At 47.0% G+C, this 22,372-nt stretch overlaps 3 protein-coding genes across 11 annotated transcripts in view; 2 read left to right on the forward strand and 1 right to left on the reverse strand.

The window, feature by feature from the left end:
• The first annotated feature begins 1,268 nt into the window (after positions 1-1,268).
• Positions 1,269-8,281, forward strand: LOC117422024 (general transcription factor 3C polypeptide 5-like). Of its 6 annotated transcripts, none has more exons than XR_009307338.1 (11): positions 1,273-1,803; positions 2,213-2,447; positions 2,692-2,890; positions 3,220-3,415; positions 3,796-3,900; positions 3,986-4,100; positions 4,221-4,301; positions 4,805-4,902; positions 5,284-5,366; positions 5,822-6,801; positions 7,677-7,813. XR_009307338.1 is itself a non-coding variant. In XM_058986823.1 (11 exons), exons 1-11 carry the CDS (start codon positions 1,552-1,554, stop codon positions 7,841-7,843), a joined length of 1,674 nt encoding a protein of 557 aa, XP_058842806.1. In that variant the 5' UTR covers positions 1,345-1,551; the 3' UTR covers positions 7,844-8,281. The 6 variants fall into 6 exon arrangements, 4 of the variants coding, with proteins under 4 accessions (XP_058842810.1, XP_058842808.1, XP_058842807.1 ...); XR_009307337.1 differs by having other exon boundaries at positions 5,822-7,181; positions 7,677-7,711; XM_058986823.1 differs by having other exon boundaries at positions 1,345-1,803; positions 5,822-5,964; positions 7,677-8,281.
• Positions 8,282-8,413: 132 nt separating this feature from the next.
• On the forward strand, positions 8,414-14,673 carry LOC117422185 (bile salt-activated lipase-like). The gene is made up of 11 exons (XM_034036889.3): positions 8,414-9,791; positions 10,266-10,413; positions 10,957-11,076; positions 11,262-11,459; positions 11,759-11,889; positions 12,343-12,450; positions 12,729-12,846; positions 13,040-13,226; positions 13,377-13,580; positions 13,661-13,858; positions 14,099-14,673. The coding sequence occupies exons 1-11, from the start codon at positions 9,723-9,725 to the stop codon at positions 14,292-14,294; spliced, it is 1,677 nt and encodes a 558-aa protein (XP_033892780.3). The 5' UTR covers positions 8,414-9,722; the 3' UTR covers positions 14,295-14,673.
• Positions 14,674-14,974: 301 nt separating this feature from the next.
• The window catches only part of LOC117422410 (ral guanine nucleotide dissociation stimulator-like), a 51,508-nt gene continuing 44,110 nt past the window's right edge, over positions 14,975-22,372 (reverse strand). For 3 of the 4 annotated variants that reach the window (XM_034909200.2, XM_058986822.1, XM_034909198.2), the window contains exons 9-18: positions 22,190-22,267; positions 21,526-21,612; positions 21,167-21,199; positions 20,588-20,709; positions 20,134-20,229; positions 19,823-20,039; positions 19,216-19,290; positions 18,388-18,645; positions 18,016-18,130; positions 14,975-17,701 (exon numbers count right to left, since the gene is read on the reverse strand). In XM_034909200.2, the coding sequence (XP_034765091.2) occupies positions 17,526-17,701; positions 18,016-18,130; positions 18,388-18,645; positions 19,216-19,290; positions 19,823-20,039; positions 20,134-20,229; positions 20,588-20,709; positions 21,167-21,199; positions 21,526-21,612; positions 22,190-22,267 (1,257 nt within the window). In that variant the 3' untranslated portion in view covers positions 14,975-17,525. The remainder of the gene's footprint in view (positions 17,702-18,015; positions 18,131-18,387; positions 18,646-19,215; positions 19,291-19,822; positions 20,040-20,133; positions 20,230-20,587; positions 20,710-21,166; positions 21,200-21,525; positions 21,613-22,189; positions 22,268-22,372) is intronic. The other variant, XM_034909199.2, reaches the window with a different exon arrangement.

Genomic DNA, 22,372 nt, shown 5'->3' on the forward strand with positions numbered 1-22,372 from the left:
AAGAATTAAAGTGATGCAATAACTACACCCCGAATCTAATGGATTCAGTACCAGGTGGAGGAAAAAACAATAATAATTGAACCAGCAGCTATTGAGAGCTGCTCCCTATGCAAACGACACTGCCTCCACTGCAGGCAGCAGACTCACGGGCCACATCTCACCAATGCAAATCCGTGGAGCGGATTTGCATTGCGATTGACAGCAGGTCGTCAATCTGGTGCAAGGTTAAGGATGAGCCAGTCAGGGCAGTAATAAATCCATCGGCTTTTCCTCCATGACCCTTCTCTCTTACAGGCAACCCGCATTAAGCTGGCACTTTGAGTTTCTCTTCAAGGGTACCACTTTCCATGAAGTGTCTCTAATCATTTTGCTCCATACATATAAATACACAATTGTTTCAGAAAAGGATTCGGGTTAGGGTTATATTATGCAGAATAACATTGTAATTGTGTGTAAGTGCACATCTATTTACTATGTAACTACTATGTAAATACACAGTAATTAGAGACAGTTAACACACTTAATGTAAAGTGTTACCCAGTTAGTACTGGTGACACAAAACATTTACACAATTCTGTACAACTGGCATTAAAATATTTCATGTCATTAAACATAAAGATAGCATATTGTATAGTGGTTTTTAATTCAGGGATGGAAATAAGACTCCCATTTCATAGCAGGTGGATCCATTCCTGGTTATGCTAGGCGTTTGATAAGACACACCTGAACTTGTTACCTATACACAGTGGCTAATCAAGCTTGTTGTAAAACCTGGAATGGGGGAAACTGCTATGCAAGAGGAGTCTTATTTCCTTCCCTGTAATGTATGGAGTTATTTATTTTTCAGTTGGTTCTCTCTAAGTTACAGACTGTTGTTATGTGATGTCTAATAGAGACAGATCGTCAATGTAATAGAATCTGTCAGTGACGTCAACAGCTATACCGCTTAAAAAAAAAAAAAGGTCTGCTGCCCTCGTGTGGCTAGAGTGAGAACAACAATATTCCCCCTAAAAACATTTTGTAGCCTGTGTCACCTAAAGCAAACGCAGCAGGTAAAGTAGGGACTTCCCGACACATTTATACAAAGAAATCCTCTTGCTTCCTACACGACCATTTTTACTCAGATATTTTACAGACTTTCTTGTTTTTTGTTTTACTTCCCATCAATGAAGCAGCTAGCTGTTGAGAAAAAGGAATGGATTTACACGGGTGTAACATTATATTCCGTCCGGCTTCAAAAGAAAAAATACAGTCGGTAGGAAGTATGTTCGTAAAATAATAATAATTAAAAAAAATTAAATACATACATACATAGAACTCTCCCTTAAACGGCAAAAATTGCTACTATATCATACACTTTGAATTTGAACGTTTTAGGAAGTAGGCCTATCTCTTATAGTCTTTGTGTCACTGGTGTGCTGGTCGGATGTATTTTATGTGCGGAGCGTATGCGACAACTTTGGAGGCAAAAGAATGAGAGAAAAAAAAAATAAATTAAATAAAATCGACACCCATAAAAAGTAATATTTATATTTAATAAGGGGAATTGATATGGCCAGTCCGAGTGCAGGAGGTTCTGAGCTCGATGGAGTAGGAGAAGGGAAATCGCAGACCGGGGCAGCCGGAGATGAGAGATTAACCTCGGCTGCACCTCGACTCGAAGAGCCGCCGCCGCCCCCCCGCAGCACGGCTGTCCTGTCTTTGCCGCAGCATCGCCGTATGGTGTGCGCTGAGTACCCGTGTCGGGTGCTGAATGTGGGGAAGATGCTGGAGACGCTCGGGGGCGAGGAAGGGATGTCCAGAGTAAGGAACACGGTCCGAAACGCACCCCGAAATGATGTCGAGTCTAAAGCCAGCAGTAATGCAGCACTGATGAATGCTGGTCCGAGCTGGTGGTTTTGACCGGTTTTCAGATGGTCGTGCTGGTTAAAATGGTTCCCACAAAAAATAGGTCTTTAACAATTCCTTTGCTGTACAGTAAAGCCAGCTGTTAGTTGTGTATCACGCCTAAATGGACCTGTTCAGTGTAAACCATGTCAGGGTTTTAATATGTGTGCTATATCTTATGACCGGTCAGTTAGAGTCCAGTTCCCAACTTTGCCCACCCCTGCCTTATAAAAAGGGGCTTGAAATACATATCTGTTGTACGGCCAAAAACATTGGAAAGCTATGACCTCAAGTCACAGTGCTGCCCTCTGGTGGTGTGTTTCAGACCTACGCCGATCCTTCCAAGCGCCTGGAGCTGTACTTCCGCCCGCGGGACCCCTACTGTCACCCCGTGTGCGGGAACCGCTTCCCCTCCACCAGCATGCTGCTGCGGGTCCGGAGACGAGTCCCCAAACCCCGGGGCCAGGGGGACAGAGCACCCCCTGCAGGAGACACCGCGCAGCAAAGCCAGATCGACATGGAGATACTGGGGGTCATCTGCACCACATACAAGTTTCAAGGTGATGGCATTTTGAAAGCAGACGTGCTGTCCTGCAATGTCTAACCGTATGGTTCTCTGTAGTGGCTTCTGCTTATGTCATCATGTGCAGGGATGGCAATAAGACTCCTATCGGATAGCACTTTGATCCATTCCTGGTTTTACTGCTTTGAGCTTGATTAGCCACAGTGTATAGGTAGCAAGCTGAGGTGAGTCTTATTGAACTCACAGTGGAAACGCTGACTGACCCCTGCTTTGCTCCCCAGGGCTGGCTGATTTTCAGTACCTGGCTGTGCACACGGAAGCCGAGGGCACCCAGAGCTCCATGTACAATAAGATCCTGCTGCGGCGCCCGGAGAAGAAAGAGTTCTTCGATCAAGAAATGCCTCTCTACATCCCCCCGCCCATCTTCTCACGCCTCGATAACCCTGTCGATTACTTCTACCGGCCTGACATCCAGCACAGGTCAGTGAGGAGATGGGTGGAGCGCCGCTTCACTTACCCCTAAGCAGTGTTTGCACACCAGGGTTAGAAGCTCACGCTAGTCCTGGGTTTTTAGGACGGCCTGCAGTTGAGTGTATTCTGGAAATGGGCAAGAGGCTGGAGTTTGTGCCATCAGCTCAGAGTAGACTCAGCAGTGCCCCGCTTGCTGGTTCCTTGTCATGTCATGTGATATACCTCAGCATGTTGTGAGAGCCACTGGGTGTGCAGGGCTGGGATGAGTTTCTATCCTAATCAGAACCGTCATGTCTGAGCTCACAGATTCTTCCTGCTGCTTTCCCTTGTCCAATCAGAGAAGGGTACCTGCCCCCCCAGCTGTCCAGCGAGAATCTGATTGGCTTGAGTCGCGCCCGGCGCCCCCACAACGCAATCTTTGTGAATTTCGAGGATAAGGCGGTTCCCACCGAGGCCCTGGAGGCCGCCGTGCTGAACTGGAAGCGTGTTTGCAGCCACCCCAACGAGCAGCAGAGCGAGGAGGAGCTGCGGCAGGTACAGTGTGCCACCACCGGGGAGCGCTGTCCGTGTGGATGGATTCAGGGGTTTCATCAGTAGGGTGCTTCGTTTCCAGTTCTTCGTTACCAATAAATGCCCTCTTAAAAAAAATAAATAAATAATTTTATTCTCCTGAATGTTGTGACCGTGCTTAATCTCGGTCCTCAATGTCTGCTGCTGTAGCGGAAGACGTTGACTGTGTGAGCGATACACCTAAGGACCATGTCTTAGGTACCGGTCCGCCCGCTGTCACAAAACCCCCGTCACTGAGAGACTGACGTGCACGGAGCTGTGTCTGTCCGTTTCTCATGCTCGGTTTCCAGTGCTAAAGAAATCCTTGCTCAGAATGTGCTTCCAGCTCTCTCTCCTCTTCCCAGCTGTTTCAGTCACGGCCCGTCTGGTCCCGGAACGCGGTGAAGGCAAACCTGGAGATCCACCCCGAGAAACTGAAGCTGCTGCTGCCTTACGTTGCCTACTACATGGTGAGAGAGAGAGGGAGCAGCTGGGCTGGGCTGGGCTGGGCAGGGCTGGGCCGGGCTGAGCTGAGCGTCTGCGTTCCTCTTTCAGCTCACCGGCCCCTGGAGGAGTCTGTGGGTCCGGTTTGGCTATGATCCCAGGAAGGACCCCAAGGCAAAGGCGTACCAGGTCTTGGACTTCAGGATCCGCTGCGGAATGAAACACGGTACCAGCTTATTCCATTACATAACCCTTGATTAAAGAGCTCCAGAAAGCCTGTGATTTAGACCTGCAGAGGTGCCTGCTCCCGGGCATGATAAGTGGTTCTGTGTCGTCTCATTTCCAGGCTATGCTCCGAACGACATGCCAGTGAAGGCTAAGAGGAGCACCTACAACTACAGCCTGCCAGTCACCATCAAGAAGGCAGGTAGGAGCTCAGAGAGCAGCCAGGCTGGGTCCAATAGACTTCTCATGCTGGGCTGTTCATCAAAGGGAATGCATTGTGACTCATTGCACATCCCATTGTTTAATACGCAGTGATTTGAATTGTGATTCAGTGCAGTTCTTTAATATTTCATTGAATTTATTACTTAAGAACATTAGAGTACAGGACAGGCCCTTATAAAAAGATTCCCATAGTAAAAGCACAGCACAGTTAAACAAAGCTAAGTGGAGGTTTGGTTAGGTAAGCCTTGCAAAGACCAGCGAGTTGTGGTGAAGCATATTAAAAAGGTAAACTTAATGCATAGGAAAAGGATGGTAAAACTGGACTCTTATTTAATGCTGCATTCAGAACTCATTCGATACAGTCACTACTTTAGCTCAGTGAAGCGCGGTCATGCGTGCTCAGTGCTTGTGCCCTGTGCTGCATTCTCACTGCCTGATGCTGTTGTATTTCTCAATGTCTGAACTGGTGGTGCTTGTCTCCAGTGCCGCAGCCAGCCAGCTTGCAGGAGTTCACCCAGGGGCTGACCATCTCCAGCACGACCAGCGGCAGGAAGCCCGCCCCCTCCAGGTACAAACTCAAAGTACGTGCCTTCGCTTTCTTCTTTTAGAAACACAAGTACTGGGAATACTGCACTGGAGTCGATGCTTAGTGATGCTAAACCTGCTTGGGAGGTTTTTTTTTGTTTGTTTCTCCCATTGCATAGCAGTTTGATCCATTTCTGCTTTTACCAGGAGTTTGGTCAGACGCATCCTGAGCTTGTTGCCTATACACCATGGCACGTATTAAAACCTGGAATGGGTGAAACTGCTATGCAAGGAGTCATATCCCTATCCTTACAGTACTATGTAATAAATATACATTAATAAAACTCTGAAGTTTTTAAGGTGGGGTTCAGTAAATAGAATAATGAAATGCATTAAAGCAATGAGTGACCAGCTGAAACGTTTTTGTCCCTCTCCAGGAGTCTGCGTATGTTTTCCGTGAGGCGACCCTGCCTCCCTACAGACAGATGTTTTACCAGCTGTGCGATCTGAAGGTGGAAAGGTAAGAAACTGTCCAGTCATGGTGCTGAAGGGCTATTCCACTCCAGGTTTTACTGTGAGTTTAATGAAACACATCTGGGCTTGTTACCTGCGCACTGTGGCTGATCAAGCTGGTAGTAAGACCTGGACTGGGTGACACTGCTATGCAATAGGGGTCGTATTTCCATCCCTAAATATGGAGTTAAATAGTGGTGCTGTTATGATGCTCCAGTGTTTGGATCATTATGGACCATTCTGGCTTTGGTATAACTGGACCTCAATGGTTTGCTTTCTGTCTTGCCTGCCTAAGATGCATTTATATCTGGTGTACATAGAGACTCCAGAGCAGAGATGTTCTCATGAGAAGTTCTTACACACCTGAGTTGGACAGCACTCTGCATGAGCTCCCCAGTGCCGTGCTGAAACCACACTCCTCTGCCCTGGATCGCTCACTCGGCTTCGTTTCTGCATTCTCAGGCTGACGAAGATCGTCCATCGCAACGACGGCGAGGAGTCTGAGTGCACGGAGCGGGACGGCTGGTGCCTGCCCAAGACCAACGACGAGCTGCGAGACATCATGTCCAGCATGATCAAGCAGATCATCCGCTCCAAGAGACCAGGTAACAGGACGCCCCTCCACTCTCTGAGACATCATGTCCAGCATGATCAAGCAGATCATCCGCTCCAAGAGACCAGGTAACAGGACGCCCCTCCACTCTCTGAGACATCATGTCCAGCATGATCAAGCAGATCATCCGCTCCAAGAGACCAGGTAACAGGACGCCCCTCCACTCTCTTGAGACATCATGTCCAGCATGATCAAGCAGATCATCCTCTCCAAGAGACCAGGTAACAGGACGCCCCTCCACTCTCTGAGACATCATGTCCAGCATGATCAAGCAGATCATCCGCTCCAAGAGACCAGGTAACAGGACGCCCCTCCACTCTCTGAGACATCATGTCCAGCATGATCAAGCAGATCATCCGCTCCAAGAGACCAGGTAACAGGACGCCCCTCCACTCTCTGAGACATCATGTCCAGCATGATCAAGCAGATCATCCGCTCCAAGAGACCAGGTAACAGGACGCCCCTCCACTCTCTGAGACATCATGTCCAGCATGATCAAGCAGATCATCCGCTCCAAGAGACCAGGTAACAGGACGCCCCTCCACTCTCTGAGACATCATGTCCAGCATGATCAAGCAGATCATCCGCTCCAAGAGACCAGGTAACAGGACGCCCCTCCACTCTCTGAGACATCATGTCCAGCATGATCAAGCAGATCATCCGCTCCAAGAGACCAGGTAACAGGGCGCCCCTCCACTCTCTGAGACATCATGTCCAGCATGATCAAGCAGATCATCCGCTCCAAGAGACCAGGTAACAGGGCGCCCCTCCACTCTCTGAGACATCATGTCCAGCATGATCAAGCAGATCATCCGCTCCAAGAGACCAGGTAACAGGACGCCCCTCCACTCTCTGAGACATCATGTCCAGCATGATCAAGCAGATCATCCTCTCCAAGAGACCAGGTAACAGGACGCCCCTCCACTCTCTGAGACATCATGTCCAGCATGATCAAGCAGATCATCCGCTCCAAGAGACCAGTTAACAGGGCGCCCCTCCACTCTCTGAGACATCATGTCCAGCATGATCAAGCAGATCATCCTCTCCAAGAGACCAGGTAACAGGACGCCCCTCCACTCTCTGAGACATCATGTCCAGCATGATCAAGCAGATCATCCTCTCCAAGAGACCAGGTAACAGGACGCCCCTCCACTCTCTGAGACATCATGTCCAGCATGATCAAGCAGATCATCCTCTCCAAGAGACCAGGTAACAGGACGCCCCTCCACTCTCTGAGACATCATGTTCAGCATGATCAAGCAGATCATCCTCTCCAAGAGACCAGGTAACAAGACGCCCCTCCACTCTCCACCCTTCCCTCCCTGCAGTGCCACGGGGCATGATCCCTGTGCGAGCGCCCGTCGTTGCCCATATCCTTTTAGATCAGATGACATTATATTATAGTATTTAATTTTTTTGAATGTCTCGTTCAACATTGTATAGCCCCCCTTTTTGTATTTTTTTCTAAAATCGTATACATTGTGTTAAGCTATAAAAAACTGGGAGGTAAATTCAAGAAGATATTTATTCCAAAATGTGTCATTAGCACACCTTTTTAAACACTAAGGAACTAAATAAGAACCTGCGCTACATCAAGGCGAATGAACTCCTGTACTACTGTGGGTCTCTGTCTGCGTGTTGATGCGTTTCTCTGTGTTTGTGTGTCTCTGTGTGTGTGTCTCTGTGTGTCTCTGTGTGTTCTAGCTCTATTCCCCACCAAGACCAAGTCATCGGGTAAGGAGCAGGGGCTTTTGGAGCTGGAGAGTGGAGAGGAGGAGGAGGAGGAGGAGGAAGACGAGGAGGAAGAGGAGTTCCAGCCCTCGGAGGGGAGCGAGAACGAGATGGAGACTGAAATCCTGGATTACATGTGACTCCCCCCACCCCCCCCCCTCTTCCTCTATAGAGATCAGAAAGATTCAGCAGGAAGTCGTTGAAATTGTGCTGTATTGGCAGCACCTGATCTTTTTGTTTTTTTGTAAAGATGTGAACTTGCAGCGCAGTTTGGACAGGTCATGTGTTTTACACACAGCTGTACCTTCACTAAGCAGGGTTGTAAAGCCTTGAGAGGTACAGGTGAGACGCTGAGCAGTCCATACCTGACTGAATCAGGGACAGATTATTGGGGGTGAGTCAACTCAAGGTTAATGCCTTGAATCTCAAAACCTGCAGAATTGTAACAGAATGAAACTACTGGGAACAATATCCACTTGTTTGCTTGTCGCATTTGCTTTATTCCCCTCCAATAATTTTTTTTACAAGTGGATTTTTGCACCACCGTTTCAAAGTCTGAATAAAGATCTTGTTTGCTACCCTTTGTTCCTTGGCTTCTTTAAACTGCATAAGAGTTCATCCATGACCTTCAATGCTTTGGTTATTCCATAGCAACAGTGTGGCTGTCCTAGTGGACACTTTGTACAGCGAGTGAAAGCAGCTTGAAGCTGTTCTTCAAGGATACAAAACGATAAAGAACTGCCCTGGAATACTGTCTGAAACACAATCTCCATACCTCGACAGCACAAGAACGATTCTTCACTTCCACGTGAATAACAACCCAAAGCCAACATTGCAACAAAACTAAAATCTTTGGAAAAAACACAAGCCAAACCGTTTCGACAAAATCAAAACAGAACAATTCACTGTATTTAATGGCACGTTATTGCTAAACGGTTGTTAAAAATATATACAGCTATGGCCAATAGTTGTGCAATTTTTGTCAGTTTTTTTGCTAAGTGTATGGGAAACTACAAAGCGGTGTGTAATTCAACATTATTCAGCCGGTTTCATCTGACTTTATGAAGCAAAATGATTTAATTCTATAGTGGGATGCAAAACCTTTGGCCTAAGCTGTAGGTCATTGATAAAACCCATGGTGTTTTAACAGTCAGCTGTTCTGTTTATTGCCCTTGAATGGGGAAAAAAATGCTTTGAAATAGTTTTTTAGCAGTTCTGTAAATGCTAAATATAGATAAGAACAGCAGGGCAGCCTGATAAATGAACATTTTCTACCAGACCTGAGAACCAGCCAGGTGCACAGATAAAACATTATGAACCCATGCACACTTCAGAGCTACACTGTAATAAACACTGCAAACCAGGGTGAACGATGGTGAATGCAGAGTATAACCATGGGCGAACTGCAAAAAATACAGCAGGAAACCTTTATAAGGGGCGACAGTGCTGGAGAGCTGAGAATGCAGTGTATAGGATAGTGCTCATTATTAAGCTGCAGAGTAACGTCAGCCCTGGAGAGCTGAGCATGCTGTTAAGCCTAGTGCTCATTATGCTAAATTGTGACAGAAGTGAGGAGTACTTCAATTAGTTTCTGGAGCTGCCCCTTTTGTGTCTCTTTAACAGCTGGTTTCACAGATCCCAATTAACCCTGATCTAATCAGGGTCTGTGAAACCAGTCAGAACTGAGGGTCGTTCTTTAACCAATGGCTACAGAGTGTCATCAGAATCCAAAACACACAAAAAAATCAAACCAAGGCGAATCATTTCAGGGGTGGTGGCTGGGAATCGGAAGCTTGCCAGCACACACTGGACAGCCCGGACACACACCTCTCTGGGATAAAAGATAAGGCACTGTTTGTTGTTCCTTGATCATGCCAGGTGTCTTAAGGGGATGAAGGACGTTGCTGGTCGATGGGAGCTGTCATCGGAGATTTGGCACGGGAATATGAAAATGTACATGCGTGTATATATAGGAGGACTTAACTGCGGAAGAGCAGTCTTGTGCAGCAGAAACTCAAGATGGGATCGTGGGGTATGATGGTGTGTCTGGCTTTCGCCGTTTGTGTGGGAACTGCATCAGCAGCCACGGTAAGAGAAGCATGTGTCGAGGGCTGCTGTGTTTACTGATGTGGGGATTGATTCGTCGTGCTGCTTGCATTGCGTTTAAAGGCGTCGTAAGTTAGGTTTTCGATTCCCTGAATATTAGAACGAAAAACATCAGCTATGATAAGGGCAACGGCAAAAATGAAGCAGGAGAGTTTCCATGCCAAGTTCAGTGGAGTTCGGGGGAATCAGTGCTTCTGAATTCCATTAAAACTCCAATCTGAACCCCAGCTTGGAACTGGTTTGCATGTAGGGTACATATTTGGAAGTCGATTCCTGATATAGGTAGCTTGAATCTGCATAGAAAATAGTTTTGCATAATGGGCTAAACCCAGGAAGAAAACAGTACTGTAAAAATGTGGGTCTTGTTCAGGTAGTTTAAACAGACTGTTGCAGGTGTCCTTTTAACACCACTCCTCCCCCGTTCTCTTGCTAACGTACTGTCTGTCTGCCTGTCAGCTAGGTGCGGTGTTAACCGAAGGGGGTATGGTCGAGGGGACCAGTAAAAAGTTGGGATTCCGAAAACATATGGACGTCTTCAAAGGGATTCCCTTCGCAGCCCAGCCAGGACGGTTTGAGGTCGCTAAACCTCACCCGGGATGGAGCGGTAAGACTGTCCAGCACTGAGCATTCCCGCTTCCCACACTCCCCTTCCCAAGCCTCTCTGAGACATTCCCATCCCAGTGTCTGGAACTTCTGTGGCTGAGCTGGTTTCAGCCTTATACAAAAACTGCAGTGAACCACAGTAAAAGATTGAAAAAGTGCAGTAAATGATAGCTAATGCATAGTGAAAGAGTGGTAAGCCACTGGTAACACGGTCAATTCCACAGTTAGCCATGGAAAAGAGCCATTAATGCATGGCACAGTATAAGCATATTGCAAAATGACTTTGCAAGTAATATGGCAAAGCTTTATAAAGCACACTAATCTTGGACTAGCTCATGTTATAAAGTATAGTTATATCATTGATTTTGTATTATTAATATTATTTCTGCTGCACCCTGGATTTGTATGTTAAGAAGCTTTGTATTGGTGTTGGGACCCAGGCACCTGGCTGGTATCTCCAGGGTCCTCTCTCAGTGACGGGACGGTGATGCTGTGGAAGGTCTTGCTAACGCAGTGTTCCTCTACGCTCCTCTGTGTTCTTCAGGGTTGCTGAAGGCCACGGAGTTCAAGAAGCGGTGCCTGCAGATGACTCTGACCCAGTCTTCCACGCGGGGCAGCGAGGACTGTCTCTACCTGAACATCTGGGTGCCCCATGGGGCGCAAGGTATGAGAGGAGCCTGGATTTCAAATGCATTTTGGGGCGTTTAACATCAGGGTTGGATTGGAGGGGTGGGGATGGTGGTAGATCCCCAGATCAATTGACTTGTATGTCTCTTGATATCACTGCAAACTGAATGAAGGAGTAAAGTCCTGTGCAATAGCTGCCTCTCCTCTTCCCTTCTCTTTCAGTGTCCACTGGGCTGCCGGTCATGGTTTACCTCTATGGGGGAGCCTTCCTCGTGGGGGGGTCTCAGGGGGCTAACTTCATGGATAACTACCTGTACAGCGGGGAGGAGATCGTGCAGCGCGGGAATGTCATCGTGGTGTCCCTCAACTACCGCGTCGGGACCCTGGGCTTCCTCAGCACTGGAGATGCCAACGGGCCCGGTATGCATCAGGGAATCAGCAACCAGGCACTTTCAGAGACGGCTTACCTACCAGTTCCCAGCTTCAGCTTCAGTGACAAACCACCTCTATTTTTACCATTACTGCAAAAACCCCAAATACTGTCCATTTTTAAAATGCACTGTAGATTATTATTATTATTATTTATTTCTTAACTGTAAGTTGTATAATGGTACAAAGTGTGTGTGCTCGCTAAAAGTTAGTGCTGCGTTTTGAATCAGTCAACCAGCAGGGGCATGTGAAGACAGCTCCTGTATGTTCTTGTCGTATTTAAACTGCAGGTAACTACGGTCTGTGGGACCAGCACATGGGCATCGCCTGGGTCCACCGCAACATCAAGGCCTTCGGAGGGGACCCCGACAACATCACCCTCTTCGGGGAGTCAGCAGGGAGCGCTAGCGTCAACTTCCAGGTGCGTTAAGAAAGGGCTTCCGATATGAAAGCTAGAAATCTCATACTGTTTTTTTTGGGCTCTTGAATTCATGCTGTCTGAAGAATTTAGCATTTTGACGTTGATTTTTCCTTAACGTTTCTCTGTAATTTAGCAAGAAATTCATCCACATACTGTGAAAAGATCTTTGAGGGTATACAAGTACTGAACAGAAACATAGGGGTTGATTTGATCTCTCTGTAGCCTGCTCTGGGGAATCCCTGTGGATTGCATCATTCACCTAGCCAGGTTAATCCCTCAAAATAAGTGGTTGATGATGCAATCAGGGGGATCCCCTGATATTATAAAATGCTGTGAAAAAAAATCCAGCTGTGGCAGGGTTTTGATCAGGACGACCCCTCAGTAATATCTTAAGACAAATGTTTGGACAGTTAGTCATTATATCAAGCTTGTCCGCTGTCTGTTTCTCTCCAGATCCTCACACCGTACAACAAAGGGTTAGTCCGCAGGGCTATCTCTCAGAGTGGGGTATCGCTGAGCCCCTGGGCCCTCTCGAAAGACCCCCTCTACTGGGCAAAACAGGTCAGTGACAGGGAAACGGCTGTCTTATCATTGCTAGAAAGAATTTAACATTCTCACCCGAGCGAGATGACTAAGGACAGCACCCGAATCAGGCATCTCCAGAATTAGCTCAGTGTTCAGAAGGTGGGCTGTCTCCAACCCAACCCCCAAACCCCCAACCCCAACCTCAACCCCCAACCCCCAACCCCCAACCCCCAAACCCCCAACCCCCAACCCCCAACCCCCAAACCCCCAAACCCCCAACCCCCCAACCCCATGCTTTCCTGTCTGTGTTGTAGATTGCGCAGAAGGTGGGCTGTCCCACTGACACCACGACCAGCATGATGGGCTGCCTGAAGATCACTGACCCTGTGGCCCTCACCTTGGCCGGGAACCTCAGGCTGTTCAACTTAAACGGTAAGACGGGAGAAGGGTCCAGGGTCCAGGGTCCAGGGGTCCAGCTGTGGCTTGTTGAGTTTCAGCTGTTTTGAGTGTCTAAACAGCAGTGCTGTACAATTATAACGGCAGCAGCATTGTTTGAAATTACAATTACAACTGCAGTTACGCAGATGTGCCAAGTTACCATTAATTAGGGACATTTCATTTGCAGAGCCTGTGGTGTACGGGTTAGGATTGGCCCCGGTGGTGGATGGGGATTTCATACCAGAGCACCCCAGCAATCTGTTCCACAACGCTGCGGAGGTGGACTACATCGCCGGCACCAATGACATGGATGGGCACTTATTCGCAGGATTCGACATCCCCTCTGTCAACGAGCGCTGGACCCCAACCCCCCCGTGAGTGAGCGTTCAAAAATCCATTTCATCAGAGAATTCAAAACAAGAGCCGAATGCAAAGGAGAGAGAGACCATTCCAGGCCTTGGTCAGCGCGTCACAGACCAACAACTAAATGCATGACCCAGGAATCCGCTTTCGTTGTCTTGCAGGGAGGACCTGTACGGCCTACTGAGGGGGCTGACGAAGGAGAAGGGGGAGCGGGCCGCTAACACCTCGTACGCTCTGTACACCCAGAGCTGGGGGGCCGAGCCCACCAAGGAGACCATCAAGAAGACGGTGGTGGAGCTGGAGACAGACTTCCTGTTTTTGGCTCCGACACAGGCCGCTACACACCTGCACCTCAAGCACTCAAAGTGAGCCGCTACTCCCAGTCTCTGTAGTGCCTGCAGAGAGCAGTGTGTTGTTGTACACTGACCCCGTGTCTCTTTCCCAGGGGCGGGCGGACGTACTCGTACGTCTTCAGCGTGCCGTCTCGTATCCCCTTCTTCCCCAGCTGGATGGGGGCGGACCACGCAGAGGACCTGCAGTACGTCTTCGGGAAACCCTTCACCACCCCGCTGGCATACTTCCCCCGGCACAGGGACGTCTCCCGGTACCTCATTGCCTACTGGACCAACTTCGCCTGGACCGGGTAAGCAGAACCTCACTGGCGCCTTACTGGGGTGATACTTGATATAAGCCCATTTTCTTAAGATCTAGTTGTCTTGTTACCGTAGGGTCACCAGATGTCCAGATGCTATTGTGTTCACATATATATATAAACATACAATAAATTCACGCAGGTATGGGTTGTTACCTGCAGTTATTTTTCTGAGTTGATACGGCGTGATTGAATTTTTCACTCTGATAATCTGCTCCGTGCTTCTTGCAGGAACCCCAGCGACGGAGGGTCAAAGGTCCCCAGCGCCTGGCCAGCCTACACCAAGGTCAAGCAGCAGTACCTGGAGATCAACACCAAGATCACAGCCAGCTCAGTGAAGGAGAACCTGAGGAGCCCCTTCATGAAGTACTGGGGCGAGACCTTCAGGAGCCTGCCGTCTGTGGAATCAGAGCCCCCCACTATCTGAGACGTGCTGCACCCCCCGGACCCCCAGAACAGCGCTGGGCTCTGACAAACCAGCGGGAAACGTTCTTATGGTATACTGAAGCCATTGTCAGCACAGAGGGTATTTCTAAACGCACCAACTAAACTTCTAATCTGCAGCACACCACTACAGTTTGATCTGTATGGCTTTCACAGACCTGATTTAACACATTTCTTTTGAATCTGGTACAATCGTTAGAGACAAGTTATTGAAAATGTAGGAAAATGGGAATATAGGGATATTTTTTTTGGTACCTTATTCGGAATTTGTTTTATTGCTGGTGTTTTCTGTATTTTCTCGCCCCTCCCAGTTTGCTTTTCAATAAAATCTAGTGTTGGAGCCTCTGATGCAATCAAAAGGATGTGATATTGTGGGTCATTTATTTATTTATTTTTTTAATGCACATGTCCCAGGTTAATGAGATCCAAGAAAACAGCAGCAATTCTGCGGAGCTGCAGTGAGGGAACATAATTAGATATTCTAAGTCAGGGGTAAAATAAGTGGGCACGCTATATTTATATGAAATAATAATAATATTATTTAGATCTGCCCTTGTTAAGCTCACTAACACAGACGCTCTCGATATCTACACTATTGAAATTAGTTTCATTTGTCATCTTTTGCACCACAAACTCACAGCCACAGCACTTTACAGCACGCTGTAGATTTTAAGTTCAGGTTTTATTTTTCCCCAACATAATAAACATTGCCTTAAAGTTACAGGCAGTCACTCTAATATACAAAAGACTTTACAAGGAAAGACAAAGAAAAACAAAAAGCATTTTAAACCGGAACAGAACTCACAACTGTTGTGTTATAAATTTCATATATATATTTATAATTTCATATGAAAAAAAAAATGTACAATGCTACACAACGACACTATGTACAAATCAATAAATACTGCAGGGGGAAGAAAGGCAAGTTACGAAAGAGCGTTTTTTCATTCGTTTTTCTTTTTACAAAAAAAAAAAAAATGCCTTTCCTCCCCTAGTCTTGACACAGACAGACCCTTGTGATTATTAAGGATCAAACAGCCACAGTACTTGTCAGATCAACGTGCTTCCTTGTACCACAGCAAGCACCAATCTGGCGATACATCTGCTGTCACATGGCTGTCCCTGCCATATGCAGGTGGTGCCACTTATAAAGTGCCACTGCCAGCTAGCGCTGGAGAATTTGGGGTCAATATTTTAGACGCCCTTTAACCTCACACCCCTTGTCTAATTGTATGCATTTATAAAACTGACCGCGGGTGAAAGGCAAACCCTAAATACTGGACCACTCTTATCTCAGTTTCTTATCCCGTCTGTGCCTCCACTTTTCATTTTTGATATTCATACACTGTTTCTTGTTAGGCAGCCAGTTTCAAAGGGCTGCACTGTCTCGATCTGTGTTAGTGTTCCTTTTTCAGTGCATCTCAAAAGTGTGGGATCACAGGGCTCAAGGTCCCAATTGACCACAAAGCAGCGCCCCCTGTTGACGAAAGCCAGAAGCCAGCCCCATGCAGGAAACAGTGCTGAGGTCGGGAGAGGTGTCCACTGGGTTGAGGGAAGCACCCCCTGGTCTTTGGCACATGCAGAACAAACCCCAAAAGTGCCCCTGGAGGAGCAGAACAGAAATCTATTAAAGGAACGCTGAGGTTCCTTATCTGCAAACCGTCCTTTCTTTTCAAATTTTTAAACAAATGATCAATCCTTCATTGTAAATAGCCCATTTCAACTGTCTCCTTTTTCCCCTCTTATTACATTATTTTTGTTTATCATCTTTCTATCTATTTATAAGTCTTTCCAACAATACTTACTGCAGGGGGCGCTATACCATCACATGTACAGTAAAACTAAAGGTTACTCAACAGATGCATTCTGCACTTCTCAGAGAGCGAGATAAGCACAGGAACTGACCAGGCCTTCATATAAACGTCTCAGATTAACACACACACACACACACACACCGCCTCTCACTTCATGAAATAAAATTAAAAAAACACACAAGTCTGAACATTTCAGGTCACCACAGACAGAAAAGCACACACAGAAAAAAGCGTTCTCCTTTGGGTCTTAGCACGGGCGCATTTCCTCCTGCTCAGCCACACACAGTCAGAGAGAAGACTTCCAGCGATTGGTTCCTCAGACAGTTCCGGAGTTCCGGCGTCACCTTACGGTTACGGGGGTTGACGTGGAAACCACCAGCCTGGGGCTCCCTCTATTGGCAAAGCAGGGAACGTGCCCAGGCGAGGCTGTAGCCATTCGAACTGTCCTCATTGAACGCACGCTGTACTGTTTCCTCTCCCTCTATCGCTGTGCACTGCAGTCACTGGAAACGAACAGAAGACCCAAGCGATTAACAACAACTATTAGCACCACTTGAAGAATAGCAAGGCAGAAAGGGTGGAGGGGTTTTCAACACAAAGGCCTTGTGTTTTACATTACAGAAAACAGGAGAGTCCTTAAAGTCAGCTTGCATTTAATACAGAACTCCTGTATCCATTTCAAAGGGCCTCTTTCCTTTAAAGCCACAGACATGTCCCTAGGATTCTGTCATCCTGTTTCCCTGTAACAAATCCGTAATCTGTAGGCTTAGGGGAATTCTTTCTAATGCTGTAGTGGTTGAGATCATTTCAACACCACAGGGTGCAGAGTGACAGCTGCTAACAATGCAGTGATGTGTGTTCTTTACCCCGGTGAGATTTAGTGTTGAATCAACTCCCAGCTTCTACAGAAGTGTCGGATTTCCGTCTTGAAGCTCTGGTGTCATTTTAAAAGGTGAGTTGCCCTTTTCTTGTAGGGAAAGAGTTTAAACTCAAAAGTAGCTGGCAAGAGGAGGGCTATTCGAACCCCCGACCTCAGGGTGTTCCACCTCCTCTCCTCAGGGCTAGTGCCGACACAGTGTCCTTCGACAACGAAGCAAGGATAATAAGCCGCTCTTTCTCCACGGCACAGGCACCTCATCAGTTCATTCCTGTTAAAAAAGCTCTCTCTTGTTATCTTGCGCCATCGCAGGCCCGCGAGGGCTCGCCACCCCAAAAGCTGGGGTGTCCACGGCTCCTGGGGGCCTCCACGCAGATCTGTAAACATGTACCCTCTGAAGGGTAAGCGCTGTCCAGTTCACCTCGTTTGCACAGGTTTATAAAAGGTGTGTTTTTTTAATGTCACTGATAGGGTTGTGTTCTCTGGGGCTGGGTGGGCACAGCCTCCCTGAAGGGTCCCGGGTTTAGAAGATGCCCTTGGCGATCTTCAGGCCCTTCTGCTTCATGCGCGGGAGGGTGGAGCTGGCCACGTGCTTGGTCCGGCCCACTTTGGGGAAGCCCCGCCTCTTCAGGATGAAGTTGTAGTTGGCCGACGAGTTCATGGCGTAGAAGACGTTTGCGTTGTCGGGGATCTTCAGTTCTGCAGGGAACATATGTTTTATTTCATTATTACTACATTCTGGCAGGGGGGGTTATTTCTGCCTCTTTCAATTAGTATTTAGTCCTGCAATGAGTATTATATAAATACATGGATAAACAGACTCAATACCAGGATGCCTGAAGGTTTAACTAGAAAGGCACAGTAGATCGTTACATCATTAACTATGTAGTCAATGACATCACAAGCACAGTCATAGATTTCAATAGAAAGAAGTCAGTAGTTCTGTAATCTCATGTATGTTTCGTGCTTGTTTTTCTACTGCTGTGTTTGAAGCTCAGACGGGACAGACTCACCTTTCTCCTCGGAGATGACCTGCACCAGCTCGTAGTCCTCCGGCCGCTCGCGCTCCAGGTTGTGTTTCACCATGGCCTTGCGGACCACCACGGGGGTCTTATCCTGACTCGTCACCTGCGGGAAACGAGAGTCTGTGTCTTTACTGGGGTTCCAGGATCTCTACTGGACACCAGTGCAAACAGATACAAATTCAATACATATTTTATAGTTTTGACAGGGCAGCTCCATCGAGTTCACACAAGCTGGGTTCAAATTTCTAAAAATGTAATAAAAAAAATCTGTTAAGATAAAAGCCTGCATTCTATATACAGTATAGTATTTAGATTTTTTTGGTGTGAATACAGCCCACCAGCAGGGGGCGTCCTCCTCACCAGGATGCTCTTGTACATGTTGCCGTTGTCCACGTCCAGGCTGACCCGGATGATGCAGCAGTCGTCCACCTGCTGGTTGTAGAGGGGCAGGGACAGGGAGGAGTAGCTGGAGAAGCCGGAGACTGAGCGCTTGTGCGAGCGTGAGGCTGTGACGGGAGTGGAGGAGAACGAGGAGGACGAGGCGCTGCTGGAACCCGAGCCCGAGCCTGAGCAGATCCCAGACGTCTCCAGAGAGGAGATGGACGTGGACTCCCAGAACTGAGGGGACAGAACAGAGCGGAGCTTTTAACACAGCTAACAGACGCAATGCACACTTCCTGATCTGTGTTCTAGGCACTAATCTCTGTTCTAGGTTCTAGACAGTGATCTGTGTTCTAGGCACTCATCTCTGTTCTAGGTTCTAGGCAGTGATCTGTGTTCTAGGCACTCATCTCTGTTCTAGGTTCTAGGCAGTGATCTGTGTTCTAGGCACTCATCTCTGTTCTAGGTGCTTGGCAGTGATCTGTGTTCTAGGCACTCATCTCTGTTCTAGGTTCTAGGCAGTGATCTGTGTTCCAGGTTTGAGCTGCTGCAGTCTTGCCAGGTTTTTAATATCTTTATGTTTACAATGCAGCCCAAGATTAGTGCTAATGAGGGTCAGTGGAACCAAACGTGAAATTTTTATTAATCACATTAAAATGATAAAGGGATATTATACTACTTTTAGTTAAGTGTGTTATATTAGGTATTATTATTAGGTTTGCGATGATGCGGATGAGTGGAATGGAATGTTTGGCTGCAGTTCTCCCTCATGGAGCTGATGGAAGTAGATTCTTAGAGTATATATACCGTGAGAATCTGCTCTGGAAGGTGGCTCCCCTTGCCTAAGGCAGAGTTGGAATGTTTTACAGTAGACGTGGCATTCTACAAAGGAATTAAACGCCAGTCACAAAAGGTACAGCAATTGTATATTAAAAACAAAACAGTGTGTGTGTTTAAGGATGTTGCAGGACAGCACTGCCCGATTAAGACATGCTTCGCATTTTTTTTCTTTCTAGCTATGACTAATATTAGTAACAACATTCTGATAACATTAATCATTGATGAATATTTGAGAAATAAAACACTGCTGAGAGAAAATAAATAAATAAATAAATAAATAAATAGATAATAATAATAATAATAATAATAATAATAATAAATAATAATAATAATAATAATAATGAAAAGCACAATTTATACAAAATCAGGAACATATTGTAAAATAAATCTCTATATTTATGGACCTATAATCTTGTAAGGCCTTACTGCTTGAATATTGCCTGGTCAATATTAAAATAATGCCAGATTGTTTTTCCAGGAATCTATATATTGCCTGACATGTTATCGCAGTAAGACCCTAACAAGGCCCACAGTCCTGCTCGGTTTGAATACTGCCTGGTCAGTATAAACCCACCTTCTTCTCGGTCGTGTCGGGGGACTCGGAGACGAAGCTGATGTTGATCTCCTCCACGTCGGAGCTGGAAGAGCCGGCCGAGGTCACGCTGAGGGAGTCCCCCCCGTCTCCCCCCCCTCCGCCCCCCAGGTAGGGTCCGTAGCGCAGCTGCTCGAAGGACTTGGAGTGGGAGCTCCCCGCGCTGCTGCAGCCCGGCTCCGCACTGGCAGGCTGCCGACTGCAAAACAACACCACCATCAAACACATTTCCATGAGCAATTCCCAGCACCGGACCCAGGGCGTGCAATGTAAGAGAGAACAGAAACACTCACTCGCTCCATCGCTTGATGATCCCCGTGTTTTTCTTGGCTTTCAGGGTGTTGCTGGCGGACTCAGACAGGGGTTCAATCTCGCACGACTGGCTGTAACTGTGGAGTGAGTAAGACAAGCCAGGGGTTAGCAGCCAGACTGGGAACGAGGGTGGGAGGAGACACCCATCTTTCTGAATGTGAGGTATCAGGTTTAAACTCCTATTCACTGCTGGAGTTAGGAGCTCTTCCCCGCTCACACGCTAACACATCCCCCTCTTCCCTAGTCCTTCTCTTTATGAACAAATTGTCCAGAGGAAGAGAGAGGATCACACTCCTCTGGGTAGCAGAAGCACTGATTAGCTTTTGAGGTCTGACTAATCAAGACTACACAAACGATCATTGTCCCAACCCTATGGTGGCCGTGGTCCTGCATTTCCCAGCTCCCCCGGAAGCACAGGGCTCTGTCGGTCCTCACCTCTCTGCCTCGCTGAGCCTCTCCAGCCCGGACAGCCACTCCACAAACAGGGAGTCCTGGACAAAGTTGTAGTTGTTGCAGGCTGACTGCAGCAGCTTGATCTGGGCGATCACCTCAAACTCCTGCGGGGGAAGAGAGAGAGAGAGAAGATCTAATCATCTCAATAAAGGAGTAATCGATGAGGCTTTAGATTACAGGCAGGGACCAGCAGGCAGTATTAATAAAGTATTAATAGTCATTTTGCACAGGGTAAGGTTTGTAAAAAAAACTAGCTCTGAGGAGTCTTGTAGGTCTACCTTGTTAAGCTTCTCAAACACAATTGAATGAGTTTATTTTACAATGATAGCCTCACTCTTAACACTGCAGTACTGTATAGAGAACGAGAACTCCACTCAGACGAGCAGACCAGTAAACTAATCTAATAGAGTGATGTATAGATCTATAGCCATTTCCATTTATTTTCAGATTAATGTAGTGGAGGTAGTCTTCAATGTTACTTCATCGTCGGACTGCTTCGCTTTACAAAGCGCTGGCTACTTCACCTGTTAGATCATTTAAAATTTTTTTTTTAAAAATTACCTTTTTTCTTTTTTCAAAGTTTATTAATCCTCCCTGTGAAATAAAAACAAAAATATATATTGTAGTTTATGAATCAATATTATCTCACTACATATTGGTAGAATATTGAATATTGAAATTCTTTTATAGCAGAAGGTTAAAAAAATAGAAACTCTGTTCCCTTTAATTGAATGGAGTATAAATACAAGCAATGGTTCATTGAAGATAGACTTTCTTACAAAAGGAATGTTCAGCATTTTTCAGCAGTCTAAATCTGCACGGTACTTTTGCACTGTACCATGCATTCTGCATGCATGTGATTGACCAGGCTTCACAGTGACCAGGATTGCTTTACTAAGCACTCCGAGGTCAGCACTCACCTCGAGATGGTCTTTCATGGCAGTGTCCATCATGACCAGGTCAGTGAGGAATGTGCCCAGGTAGGGGATAGTGCCTTGCATCACACCCTGAAACAGCAAGGGAAGGAGCCAGTGTCAAACACAGAGAGAGGGGGTTTGGAACCGACTGAACCAGACCCCCCCCATCAATGATAATAATGATTCTTACAATTATTTACAACATGCAAAAGATCAAATTGATGTGCATTTTACTGTCGATTTCATTTGTATGCATTATGCCAAGTATCAAAAAGCTACCTTTGGGCCACTTTGTAATGCTTTCTGAAATAAGACTCCTGTTGCATTGCAGTTTCACCCATTCCAGGTTTTACTACCAGCTTGATTAGCCACATTGTGCAGGTAACAAGCTCAGGTGTGTTCTATTAAACGGACAGTAAAACCAGGCATGGATCAAAGAGTTTTATTATTTCCCTCCCTGGTTTCTGTACTAAGAGGGTGCAAGGGGCTCGCTGGTCACTGAGGAGCCTGCACCCTCTACAGACCTGGCTTGACCACTAGGGGGCAATGATGCAGAAGTCAGCCTGCAACTCAACCACGAACAGAAATCGCAACACTAGAGGGCGCCTTCAGATCGAGTCGGGTCTTTCCAGACATGCGACTGGCAGCTGCTGAAGTGTCCACCTACCAGCTCTCTCTGCTGCTGCTGCCGTTTCTGTGCCCGCTTGGGGTTGATCTCCAGCGTGGCGAACTTTGAGGTGCCCTCCTGGAGAGAGAAACACAAACGGGGGCTCATTACTGAGCCGTGCCTTCAAAAAAACACACACAATCAGGAGACCCCAAAAGGTGAAGACGTGTCTTTGCCGATGTC

This window comes from Acipenser ruthenus, chromosome 15, assembly GCF_902713425.1.
Source record: "Acipenser ruthenus chromosome 15, fAciRut3.2 maternal haplotype, whole genome shotgun sequence".
NCBI lineage: Eukaryota > Metazoa > Chordata > Actinopteri > Acipenseriformes > Acipenseridae > Acipenser > Acipenser ruthenus.